Below are 21,403 nucleotides of genomic sequence, written 5' to 3' on the forward strand. Positions count from 1 at the left end.
TGGACCATGGCCAGCCTGCCTCCCAACCCCCACACCTACCTGAGGGCTCCCAGTCAAAAATCGTGACCTCCGAACTGGAGATTTTCAACAAAGAGCTCCATCGCAATTAGATGAGGCCCGGCGCTGAATTTCCCACTGGCTCCACACTGGCTTCTGTTGACTGAAATGTTTGCCGTTTCTTGCACTTATGTCCATTTTGTTTAAAAGCGTAGGAATCTCCCAGATACGCAGAAAGCTGAGAAGAAGCCGTAAAGGCCCCCAAATGAAACAAAAGTAACATTACAAGCATCAAAACTATTTTATATAAACCATAACAAAAACAGAATTACCTGGAAAAACTCAGCAGGTCTGGCAGCATCGGCGGAGAAGAAATCAGTTAACGTTTCGAGCCTTCATGGCCCTTCGGCAGAACTGAAGCATAGTTAGAAGAAGGGAGAAATATAAATTGGTTTAAGGTGGGGGGGGGAGAGAGAGACATTGAGGGTGTGGTGATTGTGGAGATGAGCAGATAATCAAAAGATGTCACAGACAAAAGGGTCAAAGAGGTGTTTTGTCTGAGAAAAGTGCTAATTAAGAATGGAAGACAGGATATTCAAAGTACAGCTCTAGTGGGGGTGGGGTGGAAAGGCTAACAAGGTTTTAGTTTTAGATTTAAAAATACTGGAAATAGGTGGGGAAAGAAGAATCTATATAAGTTATTGAAAAAAAAAAGGCGGGGGTGGGGGGGGGGGAAGAAACGGGGTGGGGATGGGGGGAGGGGGAGTTTAAGATCTAAAGTTGTTGAATTCAATATTCAGCCCGGAAGGCTGTAAAGTGCCTAGTCGGAAGATGAGGTGCTGTTCCTCCAGTTTGCGTTGGGCTTCACTGGAACAATGCAGCAAGCCAAGGACAGACATGTGGGCAAGAGAACAGGGTGGAGTGTTAAAATGGCAAGCGACAGGGAGGTTTGGGTCTTTCTTGCGGACAGACCGCAGGTGTTCCGCAAAACGGTCGCCCAGTTTGCGTTTGGTCTCTCCAATGTAGAGGAGACCGCATTGGGAGCAACGAATGCAGTAGACTAAGTTAGGGGAAATGCAAGTGAAATGCTGCTTCACTTGAAAGGAGTGTTTGGGCCCTTGGACGGTGAGGAGAGAGGACGTGAAGGGGCAGGTGTTGCATCTTCTGCGTGGGCATGGGGAGGTGCCATAAGTGGGGGTTGAGGAGTAGGGGGTGATGGAGGAGTAGACCAGGGTGTCCCGGAGGGAACGATCCCTACGGAATGCCGTCGGGGGGGTGAAGGGAAGATGTGTTTGGTGGTGGCATCATGCTGGAGTTGGCGGAAATGGCGGAGGATGATCCTTTGAATGCGGAGGCTGGTGGGGTGATAAGTGAGGACAAGGGGGACCCTATCATGTTTCTGGGAAGGAGAAGAAGGCGTGAGGGAGGATGCGCGGGATATGGGCCGGACACGGTTGAGGGCCCTGTCAACGACCGTGGATGGAATACCTCTGTTAAGGAAGAAGGAGGACATGTCAGAGGAGCTGTTTTTGAAGGTAGCGTCATCAGAACAGATGTGACGGAGGCGAAGGAACTGAGAGAATGGGATGGAGTCTTTACAAGAAGCGGGGTGTGAGGAGCTGTAGTCGAGGTAGCTGTGGGAGTCGGTAGGCTTGTAATGGATATTGGTGGACAGTCTATCATCAGAAATTGAGACAGAGAGGTCAAGGAAGGGAAGAGAAGTGTCAGAGATGGACCATGTGAAGATGATGGAGGGGTGGAGATTGGAAGCAAAATTAATAAATTTTTCCAGGTCCCGACGAGAGCATGAAGCAGCACCGAAGTAATCATCGATGTACCGGAGAAAGAGTTGTGGGAGGGGGCCGGAGTAGGACTGGAACAAGGAATGTTCCACATACCCCATAAAGAGACAGGCATAGCTGGGGCCCATGCGGGTACCCATAGCCACACCTTTTATTTGGAGGAAGTGAGAGGAGTTAAAGGAGAAATTGTTCAGTGTGAGAACAAGTTCAGCCAGACGGAGGAGAGTAGTGGTGGATGGGGATTGTTGGGGCCTCTGTTCAAGGAAGAAGCTAAGGGCCCTCAGACCATCCTGGTGGGGGATGGAGGTGTAGAGGGATTGGACATCCATGGTGAAGAGGAAGCGGTTGGGGCCAGGGAACTGGAAATTGTTGATGTGACGTAAGGTGTCAGAGGAATCACGGATGTAGGTGGGAAGGGACTGGACAAGGGGAGAGAGAAGGGAGTCAAGATAACGAGAAATGAGTTCCGTGGGGCAGGAACAGGCTGACACGATCGGTCTGCCAGGACAGTTCTGTTTGTGGATTTTGGGTAGGAGGTAGAAGCGGGCCGTCCGAGGTTGGGCGACTATCAAGTTGGAAGCTGTGGGAGGAAGATCTCCAGAGGAGATGAGGTCAGTGGCAGTCCTGGAAACAATGGCTTGATGTTCTGTGGTGGGGTCATGGTCCAGGGAGTAAGGCTGAGCGTCAACTCGCAGACATTTCCTCCTACCTCTCCCTGGACCATGACCCCACCACAGAACATCAAGCCATTGTTTCCAGGACTGCCACTGACCTCATCTCCTCTGGAGATCTTCCTGGACATCAGTCCTGGAAACAATGGCTTGATGTTCTGTGGTGGGGTCATGGTCCAGGGAGAGGTAGGAGGAAATGTCTGCGAGTTGACGCTCAGCCTTACTCCCTGGACCATGACCCCACCACAGAACATCAAGCCATTGTTTCCAGGACTGCCACTGACCTCATCTCCTCTGGAGATCTTCCTCCCACAGCTTCCAACTTGATAGTCGCCCAACCTCGGACGGCCCGCTTCTACCTCCTACCCAAAATCCACAAACAGAACTGTCCTGGCAGACCGATCGTGTCAGCCTGTTCCTGCCCCACGGAACTCATTTCTCGTTATCTTGACTCCCTTCTCTCTCCCCTTGTCCAGTCCCTTCCCACCTACATCCGTGATTCCTCTGACACCTTACGTCACATCAACAATTTCCAGTTCCCTGGCCCCAACCGCTTCCTCTTCACCATGGATGTCCAATCCCTCTACACCTCCATCCCCCACCAGGATGGTCTGAGGGCCCTTAGCTTCTTCCTTGAACAGAGGCCCCAACAATCCCCATCCACCACTACTCTCCTCCGTCTGGCTGAACTTGTTCTCACACTGAACAATTTCTCCTTTAACTCCTCTCACTTCCTCCAAATAAAAGGTGTGGCTATGGGTACCCGCATGGGCCCCAGCTATGCCTGTCTCTTTATGGGGTATGTGGAACATTCCTTGTTCCAGTCCTACTCCGGCCCCCTCCCACAACTCTTTCTCCGGTACATCGATGATTACTTCGGTGCTGCTTCATGCTCTCGTCGGGACCTGGAAAAATTTATTAATTTTGCTTCCAATCTCCACCCCTCCATCATCTTCACATGGTCCATCTCTGACACTTCTCTTCCCTTCCTTGACCTCTCTGTCTCAATTTCTGATGATAGACTGTCCACCAATATCCATTACAAGCCTACCGACTCCCACAGCTACCTCGACTACAGCTCCTCACACCCCGCTTCTTGTAAAGACTCCATCCCATTCTCTCAGTTCCTTCGCCTCCGTCACATCTGTTCTGATGACGCTACCTTCAAAAACAGCTCCTCTGACATGTCCTCCTCCTTCCTTAACAGAGGTATTCCATCCACGGTCGTTGACAGGGCCCTCAACCGTGTCCGGCCCATATCCCGCGCATCCTCCCTCACGCCTTCTTCTCCTTCCCAGAAACATGATAGGGTCCCCCTTGTCCTCACTTATCACCCCACCAGCCTCCGCATTCAAAGGATCATCCTCCGCCATTTCCGCCAACTCCAGCATGATGCCACCACCAAACACATCTTCCCTTCACCCCCCCGACGGCATTCCGTAGGGATCGTTCCCTCCGGGACACCCTGGTCTACTCCTCCATCACCCCCTACTCCTCAACCCCCACTTATGGCACCTCCCCATGCCCACGCAGAAGATGCAACACCTGCCCCTTCACGTCCTCTCTCCTCACCGTCCAAGGGCCCAAACACTCCTTTCAAGTGAAGCAGCATTTCACTTGCATTTCCCCTAACTTAGTCTACTGCATTCGTTGCTCCCAATGCGGTCTCCTCTACATTGGAGAGACCAAACGCAAACTGGGCGACCGTTTTGCGGAACACCTGCGGTCTGTCCGCAAGAAAGACCCAAACCTCCCTGTCGCTTGCCATTTTAACACTCCACCCTGTTCTCTTGCCCACATGTCTGTCCTTGGCTTGCTGCATTGTTCCAGTGAAGCCCAACGCAAACTGGAGGAACAGCACCTCATCTTCCGACTAGGCACTTTACAGCCTTCCGGGCTGAATATTGAATTCAACAACTTTAGATCTTAAACTCCCCCTCCCCCCATCCCCACCCCGTTTCTTCCCCCCCCCCACCCCCGCCTTTTTTTTTTCAACAACTTATATAGATTCTTCTTTCCCCACCTATTTCCAGTATTTTTAAATCTAAAACTAAAACCTTGTTAGCCTTTCCACCCCACCCCCACTAGAGCTGTACTTTGAATATCCTGTCTTCCATTCTTAATTAGCACTTTTCTCAGACAAAACACCTCTTTGACCCTTTTGTCTGTGACATCTTTTGATTATCTGCTCATCTCCACAATCACCACACCCTCAATGTCTCTCTCTCCCCCCCCCACCTTAAACCAATTTATATTTCTCCCTTCTTCTAACTATGCTTCAGTTCTGCCGAAGGGCCATGAAGGCTCGAAACGTTAACTGATTTCTTCTCCGCCGATGCTGCCAGACCTGCTGAGTTTTTCCAGGTAATTCTGTTTTTGTTTTGGATTTCCAGCATCCGCAGTAGCTTTTAGCTTTTTGTTTTTATATAAACCATATTGGAAAAGCACAGAAATACTGGAGATCAAAAACCAGCTCACACGTGGAACTAGAGAGACCTGTAAAATTCTTAAGTGAAAAGAGATTGATTAAATGGCTCGAGTGATCTTAACATGAGACAGTAGGAAGAAGCATAATGAGATAAATTAAAAGGCAGTTACGAAACATAGAAAATGTTTAAATAGCTCAGGTAGTGTTGTGATTATTGGTATGGTAGAAATGGAAACTGGCACAGCTGACAAAGGGAACAGGCTTCAGGAGCTTGAGAGATTTAAAATGTAGGTTGATGTCGAGGAGCAAGTTCCACATTCCCCCCAACCATCTGAACAGAAGAATTGTTTTTATTCATTCTCTGAAGTGCTTCTAATGCAATTATATCCTTTTAAGTAAGGACACCGAAACTGTACATAGTACTTCAGATACTCTCTAAGGCCCTGTACAACTGCAGCGACACTTTTCTTTAATACTCAATTCCCCTCACAATAAACACCAGCATTCCATTTGCCTTCCTAATTACTAGATGTACCTGCATACAAACTTCTCGTGATTTATGTACCAGGACACTCTGAGCCCTCTGTACCACCGAGTTCTGCAATCTCTCTCCATTTTAATAATATGCTGCTTTTCTACTCCTGCCAAAGTGGACAAGTTCACATTTTCCCACACTACACTCTCACTTAAACTATCTAAATCCCTTTGTAGACTCTTTTTGTCCTCTTCACAACTCACTTTCCTACCTATCCTTGTGTCATCAGCAAATTTAGCTACCATAAATTCAGCCCCTTCATCCAAGTCATTGATACAGATTGCAAATAGTTGAGTCCCCAGAACAGATCCCTGTGGCACTCTAATAGTAGCAGCTTGCAAAATGACCCATTTAACCATACTCTCTACTTCCTGTTAGCTAACCATGCTAGTATATTACCCCCTACACCATGAGCTTTTATTTTGTGTATCTTTGATGTGGTACCTTATTGAATGCTTTTTGGAAATCCAAATTGCCCACAATCTCAGGTTCCCCTTTATCCACCTTGCTTGTTAGTCTCTCAAAGAACTCTAAATTAGTCAAATACAATTTCCCTTTCACAAAACCATGTTGACTGTGCCTGACTTTATGATTTTCTAAAGGTCCTGCTATTGCCTCATTGATACTGTAATGGATTCTAGTAATTTCCCTGTGACAGATGTTAGGCCTATAGTTTCCTGATTTCTGTCTCCTTCCTTTCTTGAATAGAGATACTATATTAGTGATTTTCCAATCCACTGGGACCTTTCCAGAATCTAGGGAATTTTGGAAAATCACAACCAATGCATCTACTATATTTGCAACCACTTCCTTTAAGACCCTAGGATGAAAGCCATCAAGTCCATGGAACTTGTCGACCTTTGGTTCCAATAGTTTTCCCAGCATCTTTTTTCTAGTAATTGTGATTGTTTTAAGTTCCTCACTCCATTTTACCTCTTGATTTTCAAGAATTCTTGTTTTTTTTGTGTGTCTTCTACAATGAAGACAGATGCAAATTACCTGTTCAACACTTCTGCCATTTCCTTATTTCCCATTATTAATTCTCCAGTCTCACCCTCTTAGTTACTCTTTTCCTTTTTATGGAGTCCAACCATCTCTTTCAAACTGAACGTCTTGCTCCAAGGCATTTGCTACTTTGACAGGGTAAACAACCATCAGCTGGTGCGATGCAAGAGGGGGAAATAGGTGGAGTAGGGTAGGGAAGCAAACTGTCGTCCACTTTGCATCTCCTGTGGAGGCTTGGCTGAGATTGCAGAAATGTGCCGTGCAGTGTTACAATTCACAAGTGCACTGGTGCATTAAGCTACTAGCTGCTGATATATTTGACAATGAGTTTCCAATATTAAATCATATCTATTTTATATCCTGCGTTTTTTTTGTCAAGGACTATAATGCCATAGTAACATTGGTGGAAACTTTGGAAAAACTTCCAACCTGTGACCTAGTGGATAATCTTCACATCAAATTTCATTATGCCTTTGCACTGAATCGGTAAGACATTACTTTAGTGTCAATTTCTAATTTACACATTAGCCTACATAGCTACTTGCTCATTTAAAAAATATTTAACATTCTATCTGTGGCAGAATTAATGTGCTTTCTTACTGCCTGTAATCATTATGTTTTGTACGCCTTTTCTTCACTTTGGAGTTTGCATTTCAATTAAATAGTTCAGCAGAAAACTTTTGAGAGTTTAAAATAAATGTCATTTATTTTCACACGCTTAACCTTGAATTAACGCAATGTCTCACACTCGGTTTCTCTTGCGCGCACATGCATGCACACGTGTGCGCGCACACACACTGAATACAGATAAAGATAATACACTTTTACAGATTACAGTAAATTCAGACTCTAATTTATGATTTCTGGTCTTCCATGTGACAGGTTGTGGTTTCTTGAATGGTTTTAATGTAATGTTGAAGTGAGGCTCTTGTAAAACTAAGAACTCACAGCACGTTGAGAAGTTTCTTGTAGTCGAATATCTAAGAGATTGGTTCTCAGGTAAACTTTGAAACTGGAACAGGTTAAGTTCTTTCACTGCTTAATGACTTACAGCTAGTTTCAGAGTCTGGTTCTCTGGCTCACGACTGATGGGTCTTAAAAGTCAAAGATGGCACAGCCTTTCTCTGCAGCTTTTTTTTTTCTCTGCAGCTGTTGTCTTGCTGGTGTTCTTCTGCAGTCTGCCTTGGTCTCTTTGAGTCTTTAGATAAAGCTCATTATCTGAAGCCGATTTTGATCACGTGAGGCAGTCAGCCAACCAGAATTGTTTGGAAGTTCAAAGCCATCACTACATAGCAGATGATAGACGGTGGTCTTTCACACTTAGCTTGCTAATAATTTAGCAGCTTCCTTTTGTTGAATTGCAAACCTAGAGACTAGGAGTCCATTGACTCTGTGTTTTGAGTAAGCTTTGAACAATGGCAAGTGTGGGTTTCACAGATAACATTTGTCTTGGTATATCGGTTCCAGGGGGAGGATCCCACCCATGGTTATTAAATTTGGAACTATGCAGAAGCTTGATAGTATGTGTTGAATAAGCAAAGGTTATCTGACCCCTCGGCAGCCATCTTAACAGCTTATCACTGTCCATTTTAAGCAAATAAAATACAGTTCCAGAAGCTTCCACAAGTTGGGAATATGACATACCTTTACTGAGTTGTAAGATTCTTTGTTGCTGTCTTTTCACAGGCTATGCTAGTTTTTCCATCACTGACTTTTTAAAGTAATAAATCTGATATAAACATGTGATTTGCTGTTTCAGTCCTTCAGTACACAATAGATAAAGCTGTTGTGTTTGTATGAGTAATGCAGACAGATTTACAGGTTCTCTGAATGAAAGCAGAAGGCTGGTAAAAGGACGGAAGGCGCTTGACTTTCTTGGGAGTGGAACTGGGAGGAGCAATTATCCTGTCTTGTAGCTTCACCAGGCTGACACCTCGTTTTTAGGTACGCCTGGTGCTGCCCCTGGCATGCCCTCCTGCACTCTTCATTGAACCAGGGTTGATCCCCTGGCTTGATGTTTATGGTAGAGTGGGGATATGCTGGGCCATGAGGTTACAGATTGCGTTTGAGTACAATTCTTCTGCTGCTGCTGATAGCCCACAGCACCTCCTGGATGCCAAGTCTTAGCTGGTAAACCTGTTCAAAATCTATCCCATTTAGCATGGTGGTAGTGCCACACAACACGATGGAAGGTATCCTTCAATGTGAAGGCGGCACACAAGGACTGTGCAATGTTCACTCCTATCAATACTTTCATGGGCAGATGCATTTGCGGCAGGTAGATTGGTGAGGATGAGATATTAAGTAGGTTTTTCCCTCTTGTTGGCTCCCTCACCCAGACCCAGTCCAGCATTGTCATTACCACAACGCCACTGCCTCGCACCCACCACCTCACCCCACCCCATCCCATGGTAGCCCCGCAACAATCGCTGCGTGGGCTGCTTGTCAGGCAAAATGTGTGGGGAGGAATCTCCTTCTGAGAGGTCCTCCTGCGCCCATGAGAGGCACCCCCCTCCCAAGATTATACACCCCCTTTAACCCTGACCCCTGTACTCTCAAAACCTGCCCTTTGTGCCCCCCCTCCCCATTGGAGACTGCTAACCAGCCACGTTTAAAATCGTGCGTTTGCCTTGAAAGTCCAGGCTCCATCACTTCTTCCTGGGGACTGCCTGTACTCGCAGCAGTGGCCACTGCTTGAACCTGGCGCTGCTCAGACTATATAGTTGCCTTCCAACCAGATTGGCTGGCATCTCCCTACGGTGAGACTCCCTCCCAGATGGGGGCAGAAGTCTCACCTTGTAACAATTAAGGCTGCTTCCAATGTAAACTGGCTGCAGGACAGCCGGTGTTTGGTTGGACAGACTGTCAACCGACTTTCCAATTGGGCGGGGGAAATGGCGGAAAATTCAGTGTCCCAAACTAAAAGTGACCTATTAATGGCTGGCGACATGTTTAAATGGTCTATTTTGGGGTTTGCTTTTTAGCAGCGAAAACAACATAGCAGGAAGAGGTAGTGGCTGTAAACTTGGAAATTCATTTCACCATATGTATCCACTGTCCTGATGTCTGGGGAGTACTTTACCTATTTGATCATTGTGACTGTTAAGAACAAACTGTCTGAGGGGTGCTCCACAAAAGAAGAATAGTGCTTGACCACAGTTTGGTCATCTCAAACACCAATGTGGCAAGCTATCGTGTACTGCAGCAATTATTATATTCTGATGAAATAGGGGGCACAATTTTTTGTCCCATGGGCAAACACTTGCTTGACCTGATCAGGAGTAAATAGTGCGCAATATTTTGGTCGGCGAGTACACGTGAGAGTTGGCAGCGCACCCGCTGACAATTAAGCAGCCTATTAAGGCCCTTAAGCAAGTAATTAAGTAGCATTTTTTGCTGCCTGTCCAACCTTACGGTTGGCGGGTAGGCGAATAGGCCAGGTGGCCTTTGCATTTTTGCAAAACCTCATCCGCAGGCGGGATGAGGTTTCCAACAGCAAGTAAAAAAAAACAGTGAAATATTTTTAACATGTCCCTCTTCATGTGGCTGAGTCACATGGGGGGACATGTTTATATTATTTGTAGAATCTTTACTTTTCATTTTAAAACTCTTCAGCTCCCTGAGGCAGCTCTGTGCCTCTGGGAGCTTTCAGTGAGCGCTCCCCCGTGCATGCGCAGAATTCAGTCCCCACCCTGGCAGCGCTGAGGCTTAGCGCACGTTTCACACCGGCTGACCATTAATTGGCCAGCCAGTGTGAAATCGCGGTCAGAGCCCGATCGCGGGCGGCAGTCCGTTTCGTGGCCATTCCCGGGCCCACCCTCCATGCTCGCCCGACAAAGGGAAAATTCTGCTCAGGGATTTACTTTCAAAGTGAAATTACTGTATGGGCAAGTGTTTATGTGGAGAACCTTAAGTTTCAATAAAAGTAGAGACTAAAGACTCTTTTCTTCAGTTGCAATCCTCTTGAGTGAATTGTTTGATGGCTCCTCAGTCCTGGTGGGAAGAAGCTGACTCGTGCTAGCAATGTTGATGTAGATCCAACTGCTTTGAGGCCCTGTGCCAGCAGTGGAGCCTGGCAGGCAGTGTGTGGTACATCAGAAAATCACAGGCGCTCTGCAACTATTTACTACTGATTTGGAATGGGAAAATTATTTCTCTGATGTATAATGTCTGCATTGTTTCCAGGTAACCAGGAGTTAAATGTTACTTGCATAGTCTAACCAACAAAAGGGAAAAAAATCAATAACAGCTAGAAGTGCAAATTGTAGACATGTGGCACTCTGTGGTGGTCCTGTCCTTAATTTAGTGCTATTGTTATTTTGTTTACATAGGTTAATATTTGTTTAATATTTGTCATTTGTAAGGGAGCCACTATTTGTAATAGCACTTTATCTTCGAGTGAAATTGAGGGCTTAATTTGAGTGGGAGTTGGAATTGGTGCAAGAAGGGTCAGCAGCAGGCAGGAGTGGGAATGAAGCAAAACCCGGCCAGCTGAAGTGTTGCTCATTTCCATGGGGATGCATGACCTCCGCCTGAGTTTCATTGCCAACCTGGTGTTTGGCTGTAAGTGGAATTTTGGATGTTAGGAGGCTACAGCCTCTGAGCCACAGGAACTGTACCCAGATCCCACTGGTGGGATCATATGCTCTTGTCGAAAGTCAACGGATTTTTGGCTGGACTGCCGAATCTCTCACAGCGGGTCCCGCCACAATGGGGCCGGAAAATCCCGGCCTAAGTTGGATTGGTTGGGAGTGGGTCAGCAAGTGATTGCAGTCATGGGAGAAGGGGCTGCGTATAGCAAGGGGAGGTCCAAGGTTTCCTTGTGATACCTGGAGGAGCACTCCTGCTGTCTTCAGACAACTAGCAAACCTTTTTGAAAAAAGTTAAGAAACTTGCCTTGTCAAGCCACCTTCTGTCTTTCAATGTAGGTTTGACCTGTTAGGAATTTGCCACTGCTGCTGTCTTATGTCATGGATTAATACTGTAGTGCATAGGGGTAAGCTGTATTTTAATGGCCCACACTTCCAACCCTGTCGCCAGCAACTTGGTTTGCACTGGGCGGAGAGGGTTAAAACTCGTCCTTAAATTCTTACCATTGCCTTTTCATAGAGTTTTCAGCCTATAATGCCAGCTTTGTTTAAAACAAAAATAACTTGTTCCTGTTTTGGTTGTGGATTGCAATTACAGGTAGAATTTTCCCCCCATCGGGGGCATTGTGCGGAGGTGGGCGTGGACCTGATCGCTGCCCCCGATTGGGTCCACGCCGCCATTTTACGTTGGCGGGCCAAATAAGGTCTGCCCAGCGTGACACGCACTCAGAAGCACTGTGTGCTCCCTGTGCGGGTGGGGGGGCGGGGGAGTGGTTCCCTGAGGCACCAGTTTTAAGTTTTAACAGTTCAATAAACTGTTGAAAAAAATGTTATGACATATCCCCTCATATGAAACTGTCACATGAGCTGGGACATGTGCATTAATTTCAATAAAAATTTTTGAGAAAATTTAAAATCATTCTTGAAACCTCATCCCACCCGTGGATGAGGTTCCATGAAAAATGCGAAGGCCGCCTGGGCTCTTCGCCTGCCCGCCAACCCTAAGGTTGGATGGACAGCTCCGTTAATTACTTTAATTGTTAGTTAAATGGCCTTAATAGGCCTTTGACGGTTCGGCGGGCGTGCAGCCGAACTGAAAAGCTAAGTGACGTTGGGACGCACGCCCAACATCACCCTGCGTCACCCCCGCGTCATTTTACACCTCGGTGAGCGAGCCCTGCCCCTGCTCGCCGAGCCGAAGATTCTCCCCATGTCACGATTCACAGTTTTGAGTAGTAGAAAACTAACAATTATATTGAATTAGCTTCAGCCAAGTTTTTTTTTAAGGTAGTGAAAATTAATTAACTTTAAATTTTATTTTCCCCTTGTTGGAATGTTAGCCATTTAGTAGTCAGGATGATGCTATTCTGTTCCAAAATATTAACATTCTTGAGTTGTGGCTCCAAATGGAACTCTCTCATATCACTTCCTAAGGTTCACTCGCATGCATATTGGGCTTCGCTTTCTTCATTTCATTCCTTTTAATAGAACCAAAGAACTATGAAACTGCTTATCCATCAAACTGCCTTTACCCCTAAAGGCTTATAAAATCCAAACTTGGTTTCATCAAACTTGGTTTAGGGGAGGCGGTGGCATAGTGGTATTGACACTGGATTAGTATTCCATAGACCCAGGCTAATGCTCTGGAGACTCAGGTTCGAATCCCACCATAGCAAATGGTGAAATTTGAATTCAGTAAAAATCTGAAACTATAAGTCTGATGACCATGAAACCATTGCTGATTGTCGTAAGAACCCATCTGGTTAACTAAGGTCGTTTAGGGAAGGAAATCTGCGATCCTTACCTGGTCTGGCCTACATGTGACTCCAGACCCACAGCAATGTGGTTGATTCTTAAATGCCCTCTGAACAATAAATGCTGGTCTAGGCAGTGACGCTCACATCCCATGAGCGAAAAAAAAATCTAACCACCTCCGCAATAAACCATCTGCACTTTGCTCAATTCTTTTTTCAACCTGGTTGGTGTCATTCACAACAGATCCTAATTGTTCAATTACCTTCCTCCATTAAAAAAATATGAGTTGAGAACAATCAAAACCAATGATCCCAAGGGCACAAAAGATTCTCTGAATTTCCTGGCAGTTAAAGATTCTGTGTTCCCTCCTTTCTACTAGCCCAGCCTGCCAAACTTCCACCAAGACATGACTATTGCAAAAGTAAATGACCTTCCTCACCTTCTTAAGGTAACAAGACCATAAGAAATTGGAGCAGGAGCAGGTCATTCAGTCCTCCTCCGCCATTCGATAAGATCATGGCTGATCTGATTGTGGCCTTAACCTGCCTGACCTCCATAACCCTTGACTCCTATGTAGAAAAATCTGTCTAACTCAGCATTGAATATGTTCAATGACCCATCCTCCATTGATGTCTGTGGCAGATAATTCCAAAGACTAACAAACCTCTGAGAGAAGAAATTTCTCCGGATCTAAGTCTTAAATGGGAGACGCCTAATTTTTAAACTCTGCCCCCTAGTTCTAGATTCCCCCACAAGGGGAAGAGTCTTCTCAGCATCTACGCGGTCAAGACCCCCCATTCAGAACCTTACATGTCCCAATAAGATCATCGCTGAATCTTCTAAACTCCAATGAGTTTGCGCCTAACCTGCTCAAGCTTTCCTCACAAAACAACCCCTTCATCCCAGGAATCAACCTAGTGAACCTTCTCTGAACTGCTTCCAATGCAAGTATATCCCTCCTTAAGGAAGGAAACCAAAACTCTACACAGTCTCCTAGGTGCAGTCTCACCAGTGCCCTGTACAGTTGTAGCAACACTTCTCTACTTCATCACCCTTGCAAGAAAGGCCAACATTCCATTTACCTTCCTAATTACTTGCTAGATCTGCATGCTAACTTTTTGTGATTCGTTTACAAAGACATCCAGATCCCGCTGCACTGCAGCATTCTGCAGTCTGTCTCCATTTAAATAATATTCTGCTTTTCCGTTCTTTTTGGGGCCTTTAGTCCCAATAATTTTCCTTGTACCTTTTCTCTTGTGATTGTTTTAATTTCCTCCCTCCCTTTTGCCCTTACTTTTTTATGATCCTTGGTGTGTTTTTGTGTCTTCTACTGTGAAGCCAGATGCAAATTACTTGTTCAAAGTCTTTGCCATTTCCTTGTTTCCCACTATTAATTCCCCAGTCTCATACTGTAATGGACAAATGCTCACTGTTAACTACCCCTTTTTCCCTCCTTTATCTACTTGTGTGGGGCTGTAAGTTCACAGTTGGATGACAGTGCCAAGAGGTTATTAAATGATTAGCTGTTTTTGATATGGGGTTGTAAAAACAAAAGCAGACTTGTATTCATAAGGGATTAAGTTCGAGTGTATATAAATATAATGAATAGGCTTTTATGAATGAGGTTTTTTTATATAGTGAAGTCTGTAATAGATACTTAAAACTTTATTTTATTTCATCTCTCCGTGGCTCCTGAGAACTGTCCATGGTGGATACTGGGTGATTTGGCATGGAGGGTGTAAGGGCAAAGGGTGGTTGGTGGGGTGCATGGGTTGGGCTGAGCTGGCACCAAGTTAACAGGGGCCATAAGGAGCAATGGGAATGAATGGAGGGGGGTCATGTGTTGGCATGAATTAGCATTAAGGTGGCATAGGGGCAATAATGTCTGGTATCTTCTACCCCAGGGAGTTGTGGAGGCTAGATTACTGAAAGTAGTTAAAGAGAAAGTAGATAGATTTTTGAAATATCGGGGAGCTGAGGGCCAAGAGGAGCTGGCATGAAAGAGGAGTTGAGGCCTGGGGCTGACAGCCATGATCTTGTTGAATGGTGGGGCAGACTTGAGGGGCCGAATGGCCTACTCCCCCTATTTCTTATGTTCTTATGTATAAGGGCCATGGGGCTGAGTGGGGGGGGGGCATGAGTTGGCACCAAGTTAACATAGGGGCCATGCCCTATGTGGGGGGGGCATGGGTTGGCATGGAGGGTATGAGAGGGCTAACTTATGAGGAAATGTTGGACAGGTTGGCCCTGTTTCCATTGGCGCTTACAAGAACGAGAGGTGATTTTACTGAAACATATAACTTCCTGAGGGGTCGCAGCGGGGTGAATGCTGGGAGGATGTTTCTCCTTGTGGACGAGACTGCTACTAGGAGACAGTGTTTAAAAATAAGGGATCTCCCATTTAAAGATGGAGATGAGGAGAAATCTTTTCTGAGAGTCGTTAGTAGGTGCAACTCTCTTCCCCAGAGAGCAGTAGAGGCAGGGTCATTGAATACCTTTTTCTTATTATTCGTTCACAAGATGTGGGGTTTGCTGGCTAGGCCAGCATTTATTGCCCATCCATAATTGCCCTTGAGAAGGTGGTGGTGGTGAGGTGCCTTCTTGAACCACTGCATCCATGTGGTACACCCACAGTGCTGCTAGGAAGGGAATTCCAGGATTTTGACCCCGCGATAGTGAAGGAATGGCGATATATTTCCAAGTCAGGATGGTGTGTGGCTTGGCGGGGAACTTCCAGGTGGTGGTGTTCCCACGTATCTGGTACCCTTCTTCTAGCTGGTAGAGGTTGCGGGTTTGGAAGGTGCTGTTAAAGGAGCCTTGATGAGTTGCTGCAGTGCCTCTTGTAGATGGCACACACTGCTGCCACTGTGTGTTGGTGGTGGAAGGAGTGCATGTTGAAGGTAGTGGAAGGGGTGCTAATCAAGCAGGCTACTTTGCCCTGGATGTGTTGAGTTTCTTGAGTGTTGTTGGAGCTGCACTCATCCAGGCAAGGGAGTGTATTCCATCACCCTCCTGACTTGTGCCTTACAGATGGTGGACAGGCTTTGAGGGCAGGTGGGTAGATTCTTGACTAACAAAGAATCAAAGGGTAACGGGGTTAGGCAGGATAGTGGCGTTGAGACCAAAATCAGATCAGCCATGATCTTATTGAATGGAGGAGCAGACTCGAGGAGCCAAATTCCAGCTCCTAATTTGTATGTTGGGCCATTGGGCTGGGTAGAACGGCATGGGTTGGCATGGACGGTGCATGGGGACTGGATCGGGGAGTGTGAGGGCTGGAGGGCCTATTACGCAAATGGGACAAAGTCCCATGAACCAAGATGAGCCTGTTAACCAGCCCTCTTCGACCAATGCCTCTACTATCTCTGCAGCCACTTCCTTTAAAACCCTTGGATGCAGGCCATCAGGTCCTGGCAACTTGTCTGCCTTTAGTCCCATTAGTTTCTCAAATACTTTGTCCCTTGTGATAGAGACTGTAACGAGACCTTTCCTCCCATTAGCTCCTTGCTTATCTGATATCTTCGGGATGTTTATAGTGTCCTCCACCATGAAAACCGATGCAAAATATTGGTTTAAATTATTTGCCGTTCCCCTGTTCCCAGTCACATCCTCCAAGGGTCCCACTCACTTTAGCTACTTTGACCACAGACCAAATCTGGAGTACCTACCCTAAAGGGTGTGACTGCCCCCTGGAACCAGTGTCCAGGTAACCTTTCCCCCTTTCTGACACATCACAGTGTCTGAAGCTTACACTGCCGCTCATCAACTCGGAGCCTAAGTTCCTCGAGCTGCAGACATTTGCTGCAGATGTGGTTGCCATGGCCGCACAGGTATCCACCAGCTGCAGCACCTGCCCTGCCACTTTTATTGGGTTTTATTTAACTAATTAGGTTTCAAGTTTACAAATATCATTGAATGATTATCTGTAGCTGTTATGGAGTTTGACTAAAAAGCTAAAAATTCCAGTTTAAACCACTGTCCCAGCTTAGGGAGGAAAAAGAAACCTTAATACTCACCAACCAATCACCTACCTGTTCACCTAATTAATGCCTCCGGGATTCGTGTCCCTTTGTCTCCGGCTCCCTGTCTAGGACCACTCTTTTTTTTCAAACATCCAGAACAGCAGCTCCTCCCTCGCTTCTCAATGTGTCTGCAGCCTTTGACACAGCCGACCACACCATCATCCTCCAATGCCCTTTGGTGACGTCATCTGACAGCATCAGCTTTCACATGTGCTGGTGACACCCATTGCTACTTCACTATCACTACCCGTGCAACATCCAGCACTGGATGAGCAGATGTTTCTTCCTGTTAAGCACTGAGAATTGTCTATGTCTATGTCAAACCTTAATTATCAATTGTCTATACCTCCAAACACGATCCCTCTCCTTGGCAACCAAATGAGGCTGAACCAGACTGTTCACAACTACAGTGTCATGTTTGGTCCTGAGATGAGTTCCGTCCACACATCCACACCTCCACACCATTTCTAAGAACACCTAGCGAACAATTTTCCTGTCGGCGAGCGGGGGCAGGGCCCACTCGCCGATGTGTAAAATGACGTGGGGTGACGTCGGGCGGGTGTCCAGACGTCACCGCACGTCATTTAGATTGTAAGTTCAGCGGGTGCGCAGCCGTGTCAGCTGCCCGCCCGCTGAACTGTCAAAAGCCTATTAAGGCCATTAACAAAGTAATTATAGTTGTTAAGAATGCTGCTCATCCAACCTTAAGGTTGGCGGGCAGGCGAAGAGCCCAGGTGGCCTTCGCATTTTTCATGAACCCTCATCCACGGGCGGGATGAGGTTTCATGAAAGGTTCATTAATTAAATAAAATTTTTTGCAAAAATAATGGACATGTCCCAGCTCATGTGATAGTTTCACATGAGGGGACATGTCCTTAAATTTTTTTTTGACCTTTATTACATTTTTCAAGACATAAACTAATCTCCCTGAGGCACCGAGATTTCTGTGTTCTTTTGCGCACATGCGCCGACTCAGGGAATCCCCTCCCTCCCGCACAGGGAGCGCACAGGGTGTGCATCACGCTGGGCGGGCCTTAATTGGCCCGCCCATGTAAAATGGCAGCTCACACATGATCAGGGGCGCCGATCGGGTTCACCCTTGCTCCTGCCCGCTCCCGCACAACCCCCTCCAAAGGGGGGAAAACTCAGCCCCTATTTCCACTTCCGTAACATCACCTGACTTTGCTCCTGCGTGAGCTCATCTGCTGCTGAATCACTCATTCATGCCTTAGTTACCTCTAGACTTGACTATTCTGGCACACACCTGACTGGCCTCCCAATTCTACTCTCTGTAAACTTGGAGCCTTCCAAAACACTGCTGCCTGTGTCCCTATCACGCTAAGTCCCTTGTGCTTGCTGACTTACATTGGCATCCAGTCAAATGATGGATGAATTTTAAGTCTCATTGTTTTCAAAATCCTGCATGGCCTGCCCCTCCCTATTTCTGTAATTAACTGCAGCTCCACACCACTCCAGGACTTCTGTGCTCATCTAAGTCCGGCTTGTTGAGCATCACTGATTTTTAGGAGGCTATTTGGCCTGGGGTGTGTGTGCGTGTGTGTGTTAGTCCCACTCCCCTGTCTTTTTTCCCCATAGTCCTGCAAATATTTTCTTTCCAGATAATTATCCAATTCCCTTTTGAAATGCACAATTTAATCTGCCCGCTCCACACACTCAGGAAATGCATAATAGATCCTAACCACTCGCATTTAAAACAAAAGGCTTTTCCTCGTGTTGCTTGTGGTTCTTTTGCCAATCAATTGTGCTCTTTGGTTTTTGACCTTCCACCAATGGGGAGCAGTTTCTCCCTAACTACTCTCTCTGGGCCCCCTCATGATTTTGAATACCCCTATCAAATCTCCTTTCAGCCTTCTCTTCTCGGAGGAGATAAGCCCAGCTTCACCCATCTACCCCCTAATTGAAGTCTTTCATCCCCAGAGCTATTCTCATAAATGGTTTCTGCACCCTCACTGACACTTTCACATTTTCCCTTGTGAAGTGAGGTGCCCAAAATAAGACACTGCTCTAGTTGAGGCTGACCCTGTTTTGTAAAGGTTCACCATGACTTTCTCGTTTTTGTATTCTATGCCCCTGTTTATAAAGCCCAGGATCTCATATGCTTTTTAACCACTTTCTCAACCAGTCCTGCCACTTGCAATGATTTGTGCACATGTACCCCAGGTCCCTCTGCACCTGCACCCCCATTAGAATTGTACCCTTTATGTTATATTGCATTTCCTCATTCGTACTATCAAAATACATCAGTTTACACTTCTCAGCGTTAAATTTCAATTGCGCCATCATTGGCGGCTGTGCCTTCCATTACCAAGGTTCTAATTTCCTCCTTTAAGACACTCCTTAAAACCTCCCGCTTTGACCAAGCTTTTGGAACCTGCCCTAATATTGCCTTATGTGCCTTGCTGTCCTTTTTAATAATGCTCCTGTGAAGTGCTTTGAGATGTTTCATCAAATCAATAAAAATGCTGCCACATTTAATACAAGTTACGTTGTTGTAGAAGTAAAATTTAATCGGACAATGACCTCGTACTAATAATACGGAACACAAAATGAAGTGTCGACAGAGATTAATAAACTAGAATGTAGAGTATTTGGGCCCTGACTTGCACCCATCCATTTGTACAGCATTAAAATCAGTTCCTTGATCTTTTAAAAAGAAGGGGAATCTCGTGTAAACAACAAACAAGAACTCATTGCACATTAGTGAGCCTGTACAGACATGTATTTGTAAAGCCAAAGGAAACCATGCATGTGTTTGAAGAGCTTGCTCGATGACATTCCTTTACTAATTATATCTCTGAAATGAAGAGCTCCCTCTTTCCTATTAATCCTGAGGGAGTGGGTGTAGGTGAGGTGTCTTTTTGATCATTTAATTGCACCATGTTATGGACTCCTGTGGCTTGTACAGTTTTTCATGTGTTGAATAAAAGATAACTGCAGTCTAAATATTTGGTTTGGGCTAAACAATATTAACTTGCTACCCCCTACCCACCAGCCCCTGTTCCCACACCCCCCAGCCCAACCCAACCCTCAAGGAAGCCTTCAGCTTCCCTGCTGTCAATATTAGCAATTTCCCTCTCCAGCCGCCTTCACATTTCCCACTCCCCCAAATCCCAATCGCTGACCATCCCTTCTCATGCAGTTCTCTCTCGTGCTTTTTCTCTTGCTCGCGCTCTCTCGCTCTCGCTCTCGCTCTCTCTCTCTCGCTCTCTCTCTCTCGCTCTCTCTCTCTCGCTCTCTCTCTCGTTGTCCCGAACCCAGGCTCCAATCACTGACAAACACCCCACCCCCAGTCCCCCAAAATTGCCAGGGATTGTCCCCAGCTGTAATCTACTGCTGGTTTCTCTGGTTAGCTGTCAGCCAGGCTGTGAATTTGGCTGGCTAGCAAGCAGGAAATATAACAGGAAAATGATGAGGTCCTTTTGTCTCGTTTAGCAGGACCTCCATATCATCAGCCTTGCCAGGTTCTTCAGCCTCTTTCGACTTCTTGTAAATATCAGGCCTCAAATTAAATATGACAAATGGTGGAAATTCAGTCTATATCACCATTCGTTCAGGAGAATGTTCGTTGCGTCAAGATCAAGGAACTGCCTCTGTAACAGCACTGCAGCAGTTCAAGAAGGCTGCTCACCACCACCTTCTCAAGGTCAATTAGGGATGTTTAATAAAAATGCTGGCGTAGCCAGTGACACTCACATCCCATGAAAGAATTTTTTTAAAAAGTCAGATTCTGAAGGAGCTAGAAGGTTATGATTTTGAACAGTGCACTTCACTTGCACTGATGAATGGCCGATGGCCCATCTTTCATTTTCAAAGGCTGATGGAACTGCTGTGCATGTTTGGTTCTTGTTTTTTCCATTTTTTCTGCTTGTAAATAGAAATGAAACGTTCATTTAGGTAGTAGGGAAACATCTGAAGATTTTGTTAAGTGTTCTCCACTTCTAGCCCAATAGCTTTGTTCTCAGCTGATGATAGCATGGTATGAAGATTGCTATTAAATGTCATAGATCCTTCTGTTCAAGCATCAAGCACTCAAACTTTTATTTTTGTGTTATTAAACCCACGTTCCAAAATGCTTCCTATTTTCTAAGCATCACTTAACCCAAATCTTTGCAACTTGTTAGGTACTATTTCATCGCCTGTCAAGAGAACTTTTGCCTCTTGCTTTCCCAATCCCCCTCTCTGAATGAAACCTCTCAGACCCTTCTCTAAACAGCAGCATTCTTGGCTCGACATCATCTTGTGAAGCTACAATCTTCTTGAAATTTTTGGAATTCCTCTTGTGGTTTAAAATGTTTTACAAGCTTAGACTGTTGCAAGAGGACATGGCAATGACCAAAAGCATAATCACAGTTATTGCATTTTTTGCTGCAGTATAACAACAGAGACCTGGCTCAAGGGAGGGCAGGACTGGATGTTAAATATTCCTAGGTACAAGGTGTCCAGAAAAGATAGGAAAGGAGGAGGGGTGGTGGTATTGGTTAAGGAGAGCATTGCAGTGGTGGAGAAAGAGGATATCCCAGAGGGTTCAAGGACAGAATCAATCGGGCTAGAGCTAAGGAACAAAAAGGGTGCAATTAT

The 21,403-nt window shown here is 45.9% G+C and overlaps 1 protein-coding gene across 3 annotated transcripts in view; it reads left to right on the forward strand.

Moving 5' to 3' along the window:
* Nucleotides 1–21,403, forward strand: part of map3k5 (mitogen-activated protein kinase kinase kinase 5) — a 189,076-nt gene that overhangs the window by 48,530 nt on the left and 119,143 nt on the right. For all 3 annotated transcript variants that reach the window (XM_078542337.1, XM_078542338.1, XM_078542339.1), the window contains one exon: nt 6,818–6,924. In XM_078542337.1, the coding sequence (XP_078398463.1) occupies nt 6,818–6,924 (107 nt within the window). The remainder of the gene's footprint in view (nt 1–6,817; nt 6,925–21,403) is intronic.

The sequence above is a fragment of the Cetorhinus maximus genome, chromosome 5 (assembly GCF_964194155.1).
Source record: "Cetorhinus maximus chromosome 5, sCetMax3.hap1.1, whole genome shotgun sequence".
NCBI classification, from domain to species: domain Eukaryota; kingdom Metazoa; phylum Chordata; class Chondrichthyes; order Lamniformes; family Cetorhinidae; genus Cetorhinus; species Cetorhinus maximus.